The 8131-nt window shown below is 45.8% G+C and overlaps 1 protein-coding gene across 1 annotated transcript in view; it reads left to right on the top strand.

The window, feature by feature from the left end:
- The window catches only part of LOC122553947 (cytosolic carboxypeptidase 3-like), a 123766-nt gene extending 116889 nt beyond the window's left edge, over positions 1-6877 (top strand). Inside the window, exon 22 of the mRNA XM_043698450.1 lies at positions 5607-6877. Within this exon, the coding sequence (XP_043554385.1) occupies positions 5607-6090 (484 nt within the window). The 3' untranslated portion in view covers positions 6091-6877. The remainder of the gene's footprint in view (positions 1-5606) is intronic.
- Positions 6878-8131: the final 1254 nt, after the last annotated feature.

Raw genomic sequence — 8131 nt, 5'->3', positions numbered from 1 at the left:
GGGACAATTTACCCTGCACAGCCCTGGACACCATGGGACAATTTACCCTGCACACTCCTGGACACTACAGGACAATTTACCCTGCACACCCCTGGACACTATGGGACAATTTACCCTGGTCACCCCTGGACACCATGGGACAATTTACCCTGGACACCCCTGGACACCATGGGACAATTTAGCCTGCACACGCCTGGACACTACGGGACAATTTACCCTGGGCACCCCTTGACCCCATGGGACAATTTACCCTGGACACCCATGGACACTACGGGACAATTTACCCTGGACACCCCTGGACACTACGGGACAATTTACCCTGCACAGCCCTGGACACCATGGGACAATTTACCCTGGACACCCCTGGACACTACGGGACAATTTACCCTGCACAGCCCTGGACACCACGGGACAATTTACCCTGGACACCCCGGACACCATGGGACAATTTACCCTGGACACCCCGGGACATCATGGGACAATTTGGCCTACACACCCCTGGACACTACGGGACAATTTACCCTGCATACCCCTGGACATTACAGGACAATTTACCCTGGACACCCCTGGACACTACAGGACAATTTACTCTGGTCAGCCCTGGACACCATGGGACAATTTTCCCTGCACACCCCTGGACACCATGGGACAATTTAGCCTACACAGCCCAGGACACTACGGGACAATTTATTCTGCACACCCCTGAACACCATGGGACAATTTACCCTGGCCACCCCTGGACACTACGGGACAATTTACCCTGCACACCCCTGGACACTACGGGACAATTTACTCTGCACACCCCTGGACACCATGGGACAATTTACCCTGGGCACCCCTGGACACTATGGGACAATTTACCCTGCACAGCCCTGGACACTATGGGACAATTTAGCCTACACAGCCCTGGACACCATGGGACAATTTACCCTGGACACTCCTGGACACCATGGGACAATTTACCCTGGACACTCCTGGACACTACGGGACAATTTACCCTGCATACCCCTGGACACTACAGGACAATTTACCCTGGTCACCCCTGGACACCATGGGACAATTTACCCTGGACACCCCTGGACACCAAGGGACAATTTATCTTGGGCACCCCTAGACACTACGGGACAATTTATCCTGCACACCCCTGGACACTACGGGACAATTTACCCTGGGCACCCCTGGACACTATGGGACAATTTACCCTGCACACCCCTGGACACCATGGGACAATTTACCCTGGACACCCCTGGACACTACAGGACAATTTACCCTGCATACCCCTGGACACTACAGGACAATTTACCCTGGGCACACCTGAACACCATGGGACAATTTACCCTGCACACCCCTGGACACCATGGGACAATTTATCCTACACACCCCTGGACAGCATGGGACAATTTACCCTGGGCACCCCTGGACACTATGGGACAATTTGCCCTGCACACCCCTGGACAGCATGGGACAATTTACCCTGCACAGCCCTGGACACTATGGGACAATTTAGCCTACACAGCCCTGGACACTACGGGACAATTTAGCCTACACACCTCTGGACACTATGGGACAATTTAGCCTACACACCCCTGGACACAATGGGACAATTTAGCCTACACAGCCCTGGACACTACGGGACAATTTAGTCTACACAGCCCTAGACTCTATGGGACAATTTAGCCTACACACCCCTGGACACTCTGGGACAATTTAGCCTACACAGCCCTGGACACTACGTGACAATTTAGCCTACACAGCCCTAGACTCTATGGGACAATTTAGCCTACACAGCCCTGGACACTATGGGACAATTTAGCCTACACAGTCCTGGACAATATGGGACAATTTAGCCTACACAGCCCTGGACACTATGGGACAATTTAGCCTACACAGCCCTGGACACTATGGGACAATTTAGCATGGCCAATCCACCTCACCTACACCTGGACTGTGGGAGGAAACCAGAGCACCCAGAGGAAACCCTTCAAAGGTCTGGAATGTGGTGGGATTTTGGTATCCTGTACATGAATCACAAAGAGTTAATTGTTAATGCTTGTGGAATGTTATCATGTATTGCAGCGAGAACTCAAATACAAAACTGGGGTTATACATGGCATTGGTTAGACCACATATGGAGTACTGTGTACAGTATTGGTTACCTTATTTAATGAATGATATAAATAAATGCACTGGAAGTAGTTCAGAGAGGTTTTACACAGCTAATACCTGAAAATGGCAGTTGTCTGATGAGAAAAGGTTGGATGGCTAGACCTCCACCCCCTGTAGTTGGGAAGAATAAGGAGTGGTTTGATTGAAACATATAACATCAAGAGGAATCTGGGCAAGCTGGACATGGAGAGGATATTTTCTGTTGTGGGAGAATTTAGAAAGAGGAGCCACTGTTTAAAATTAAGGGGTTGCCTGTATAAGATAGAAGTAAGAAGAATTTTGTTTTCTCTTTAGAGTCATGAATCTTTGTAACTCACTTCTTTAAAACATCTTAGAAGAAGGGACATGGTCGCTCAGTGGTCAGCACTGCTGCCTCATAGCGCCAGGGAGCCAGGTTTGATTCCACCCTCAAGCGACTGTCTATGTGGAGTTTGCATGCTCTCCCTGTGTCTGTGTGAGTTCCCTTTGGGTGCTCTAGTTTCCTCCCACAATCCAAAGATGAACAGGTTGGGGTGGATTGGCAATACAAAATTGCCCTGTAATGCCCAGGGGTGTGTAAGCTGAATGGATTAGCTGTGGGAAATCTGCATAGGGCATGCATGAGAGGGTCAGTGTGGACTTGATGGACTGAATGGCTTTCTTCTACATTGCAGGGAGTCTATGAGAGTCTTTGAATCTTTGGCGGAGGTAGATAGATTCTTGGTAAACAAGGAACTGAATTGTTATTCGGATAGATGAGAATGTGGAGTTGAGGTTACAATCAGATCATCCATGATCTTATTAAATGGCGGGGCAGACTCCATCAAGGGGCTAAATGGTCTACTCCTGCTCTTAACTCATTCACTCAAATTTAGACATTCCATAAGCCTCTCTGACCAACATAGTTCCTAATATCCTTACATACAGCTCATTATCAATTTTCATATATTATAATGCTCATGTGATATGCCTTGGGCCTTTCAACTACATTACAGTTAACAAGCAGTTTCAGACATTTAATGAGGTAATTCATGACTCTCAACAAAAATATATCCCAATAAGGAGGAAAGATTCTGAGAGGGATAAACCCAACCATGGTGAACCAAGGAAGGAGAAAGAAAAAACAAATGAGGAGGCTAAGGTCAATGATAGCCCCAAAGAGTGAGATAAATTCAGAATCCAGCAAAGCATAACACTACAAAGTGGAAATGGCCTGACCTTACAATCCTCCTTCATTGTTTAGATCTCCTATAGTCATGGATAATGATGCCATCTTCCTTTATTTTATGTGAATTCCAGAACTAAGCTGTGTGCTGGGTCTGTGGTGGAAAGAGGGACTGACTGGGAGGGGAAATAATTGCAGGCTACACTGACCCAATGCTCACCAGATGCTAGACCAGATGGTTGGTATTTGATAAACTTGGTATAAAGCACTGGACTTTAAAGGATGGGGAATGCACATGGAGTGTTGGCCCCTATTGAATGAGGAATGGTATAGAAAAGCAGGACTGTCTTGTTACAGATGCACAGAGTATCTTTGGCTGAGATCACACCTGACACTGTGCACAGGTTTTGACTCCTTGATTCAGGAGAGATATTGGAAGGAATTCAAATAAGATTGATTCCTGGCATGGAGGCTTGGCCTAATGAGGAAAGGCTGACTAGGTTGGGCTTATCATGATTGGTTAGAAGAATGAGAGGTGATCATATTGGAAAGTAATAACTTCTGAGGTAGGGAGAAAGGAATTCTTGACAGGGCAGATACTGGCTGGTTATTTCCCCTCATTGGAAAGTCTACAATTAAGGGGGATATAGTTTAGTCATAAGGATTATGACTCAGTTAAGACTGAGATAAACAGGTTTTTCTTTCCTCTCAAGAGGATGAGTGTTTTTTTAAATTCTTACCCTTGGAGAGTGAGGTCTGGATCATTGAATAGTAAGAGAGGAAAGTGGAGCTGGAATCACAGAAAGATAGAATGCCTACAATGCAGATAGATGCCATTCAGCCCATCGAATCTGCACTGACCCTCTGAAGAGCGTTCTACCCAGATCCACCTCCCATCAAGCCACAATCAAATCAATTGTGATCTCATCTGAATGAAAGAGCCAGATGGCCTACTGCTGTTCCTATTTCTTATGATCATTAACTATGATCATAGCCGATCATCCAACTCAGTCCCCTGTTCCTGCTTTCTGTCTATACCTCTGATCCCTTTAGCTTTCAGAACTATATCTAACTCCTTCTCTAAAATACAGTATTTTAGCCTTAACTACTTTCTGTAGCAAAGAATTCCACAGGCTGTCCACTCTCTGGGCAAAGGCATTTCTCCTCATTTCATGATCAAATGGGTCACTCTGTATCCTTATCCTGTGACCCGTGGTTCTTACTTTTGTTGGGGAGACAGGCCCCCTACTTGCGGAACATTTCAGAGAACACCTCTGGGACACCCCCACCAACTAACCCAACCACCCCGTAGCCCAACACTTTAACTCTCCCTCCCACTCCACCAAGGACATGCAGGTCCTTGGACTCCTCCATCGCCAGACCATGGCAACACAATGGTTGGAGGAAGAGCGCCTCATCTTCTGCCTGGGAACCCTCCAACCACAAGGGATGAACTCAGATTTCTCCAGTTTCCTCATTTCCCCTCCCCCCACCTTGTCTCAGCCAAAACATCGATTCTCCTGTTCCTTGGATGCTGCCTGACCTGCTGTGCTGTTCCAGCAACACATTTTCAACCCGTGGTTCTTACACTAATATTAGGATCCCTACAGTGTGGAAACAGGCCCTTCATCCCAACAAGTCCACACCGACCCTCAGAAGAGTAACCCACCCAGGCCCATTCCTCTACATTTAACCCCTGACTAATATAGGCAAAAGTGAGGACTGCAGATGCTGGAGATTAGAGTCAAGAGAGTGGTGCTGGAAAAGCACAGCAGGTCAGGCAGCATCTGAGGAGCAGAAGAATTGATGTCATCAGGAATGATGAAGGGCTTTTGCTTGAAATGTCAATTTTCCTGTTCCTTGGCCTGTTGTGCTTTTCTAGCACCACACTCTTGGTCCTGACTAATGTACCCAAACTGCACATCCCTGAACACTTTTGGACAATTTAGCATGGCCAATGCACATCTTTGGACTGTGGGAGGAAACCCACACAGACACAAGGAGAATGTGCAAACTCCACACAGACAAGTGACCCGAGACTAGAATCGAACCCAGGTCTCTGAGGTAGCAGTGCTAACCACTGAGCCACAGTGCTGCCATCTCTCTGCAGTCAAAGCATACACTGCACATAGAAACACAATCGGTATATAATACACAGTATACATCATTATACCCTAAGGATTAGATTTACAATAGCTTTTGCAGTTCTTAGAAGTTCTAAGTTTTTGTTTGCTAATGTGATACAGTAGAGCTGCTGTAAAGAATTATCATGTTGATTGCAACATTCAATTCACAGAGCATCACCGGCTGCCTCCAAGCCTGCATTGTGCACTTGTTCAGACTTATTGGATATCACCTGTGGAAACCAAGAGGAAACTGTAGGAAAGGGAGGTTCATTTCTGCCTCAGCACTGGGTGACATGCCTGATAAATAAACAACAGGAATCCTCTCGCTCCTCCCTACACATTGGGAAAGATGTGCAACAGCCGAGGAGAAGCCTGAGAATAGGTTTTGTGGAAAACTCACAGAGATTCCACATGAATACAGAGAGTTCTTCAGGGGGCCAGAAGAGGAGGTTGAGAATGAAGCGAGACAGGACTCCATTGCATCAAGCTACTAGAGCACCGAAACGCAATGTTGAGCAAAGTCACAGTGAGACTAACGCTCTCTCAAGTATCTACACTGACGATATGGCAGAATCACCAAAATCTAATCTCTTGAAGTCCCTGGAAAAGGATTTCAGTATGATCTCCTTACAAACAGCACTTCAACTGTCATGATACATAGGGCTAGCAAGTGAGAACTTCCACCTCAAGTCATTCTTGACTAACTGGTAACTCTGATGAATGAGGTTACAGTTCTCTAGTCAGGGAGAGAGGATTTGTTCCTTAGGTTTATAATTTAGTGTTAATAATTATTGGTTTAGCATCATATTTCTCCACATTGATCAATCACACTTCAGGTAACTATGGTTTAGCAAAGGCAAGCATTTTAACAAACAGTTTGTGTTTACATCAACACAGCCAAAAATATATAACGCTCCCTCCCAATCAATCTATTGTCAACAAAGCAGGCAAGAACCAATCAACAATGACTTATTTTAAGTTGAATTTCCAATGAAGGAGGACTGTTCCATTGTCTGTTCACTTCTGGTTGTTAGATGTTAAGGTGAACTGCTCAGATGGGAGCTTAACAAAAAACATTTAGGAAGAGGACAATGTGACTGTCTGCATTCTTACAGGGCCCTGTGTCCAAGATTACAACCTACAGCAACAGCAAACATATGAAGAAGGATTCTGTCAGGGGAACTTTTGCCTCAAGGGACAGACTTCACTCCTTGAGCTAAACAATGGGAAAAATGTCTCTCAGGAAATTCTGCTCGGTGATGGAAGAGCACAGAAATTAATTTAAGGCAAAGGCAACTTCTGAATCCAAAATAACCTGGAATTCTTTTTGTGGGATAAGGCTCCTTAAGTGAACTGATACCACACAGAAGACAATACAAGACAAAGTCAAAGAATGTTCATTTTACAATATTCATCAATCTATTTTAAATTGGATTCAGTAATAAATGGCAAATAAATGAAAATAAAGCAAGACTTTGGAAAATTGAGTTGTTGGATTTCTCCCTCTATCCTCCTCTTTGCTGTTCATAAATTATTCATGTTTGTGTGCAGAAGTATATGTAAATATACCTCCTGGAAGATCTTTACCTTCACTTTCCAGACTCCATTCCCTCTTCAGACCTTAGCCTTTGTTGTGCGTCCACAATATCCCACAAGCTTCCTCTCTCTGGCCCTGAACAATCTGTTCTTAGCAAAGGCCTCAGTTTTAGCCCTTGACCCCTTCTGCTAAATGAACTTCAGGCTCACTGTGTTGTTGGGATCTTCCTCTGTTGGGTTGAAATCTCACCCTCTTCAGTTAGCAGTCTTCCATCTAGATTAGATTAGATTATTAGGTTAGATTACATTACAGTGTGGAAACAGGCCCTTCGGCCCAACAAGTCCACACCGACCCGCCGAAACGCAACCCACCCATACCCCTACTTCCTCTGTTGGGTTGAAATCTCACCCTCTTCAGTCAGCAGTCTTCCGTCTAGATTAGATTAGATTACGTTACAGTGTGGAAACAGGCCCTTTGGCCCAACAAGTCCACACCGACCCGCCGAAACGCAACCCACCCATACCCCTACATTTACGCCTTACCTAACACTACAGGCAATTTAGTATGGCTAATTCACCTGACCTGCACATCTTTGGGCTGTGGGAGGACACCAGAGCACCCGGAGGAAACCCACGCAGACACGGGGAAAATGTGCAAACTCCACACAGAGAGTCGCCTGAGGCGGGAATTGAACCCGGGTCTCCAGCGCTGTGAGGCAGCAGTGCTAACCACTGAGCCACCGTGCCGCCCGTCTACACAATAGATCTTTATGCGTGTTTTCCAAAACTGACCTTTCACTTGAACTCCAGCATCTTATCTTCCCCTTTTCAAGATAGTTTCATTGAGAATTGTCAGCCACACATCAGTCATCTCAACCTCTCTGCCCGGTCAATCCGGTTAAATCTATCTCCCTCTGGAAGTGCAGCATTCTCTTATGATCCAACCCTATCAGTGTCATCAAATCTGCTTTATTGTTTGGCATTCTTATCTAGAACATAGAACATAGAACATTACAGCGCAGTACAGGCCCTTCGGCCCTCGATGTTGCGCCACCCTGTCATACCAATCTGAAGCCCATCTAACCTACACTATTCCATGTACGTCCATATGCTTGTCCAATGACGACTTAAATGTACTTAAAGTTGGCGAATCTACTAC

This window comes from Chiloscyllium plagiosum, chromosome 10, assembly GCF_004010195.1.
Source record: "Chiloscyllium plagiosum isolate BGI_BamShark_2017 chromosome 10, ASM401019v2, whole genome shotgun sequence".
NCBI lineage: Eukaryota > Metazoa > Chordata > Chondrichthyes > Orectolobiformes > Hemiscylliidae > Chiloscyllium > Chiloscyllium plagiosum.
This window is presented reverse-complemented; position numbering and strand designations above follow the sequence as displayed.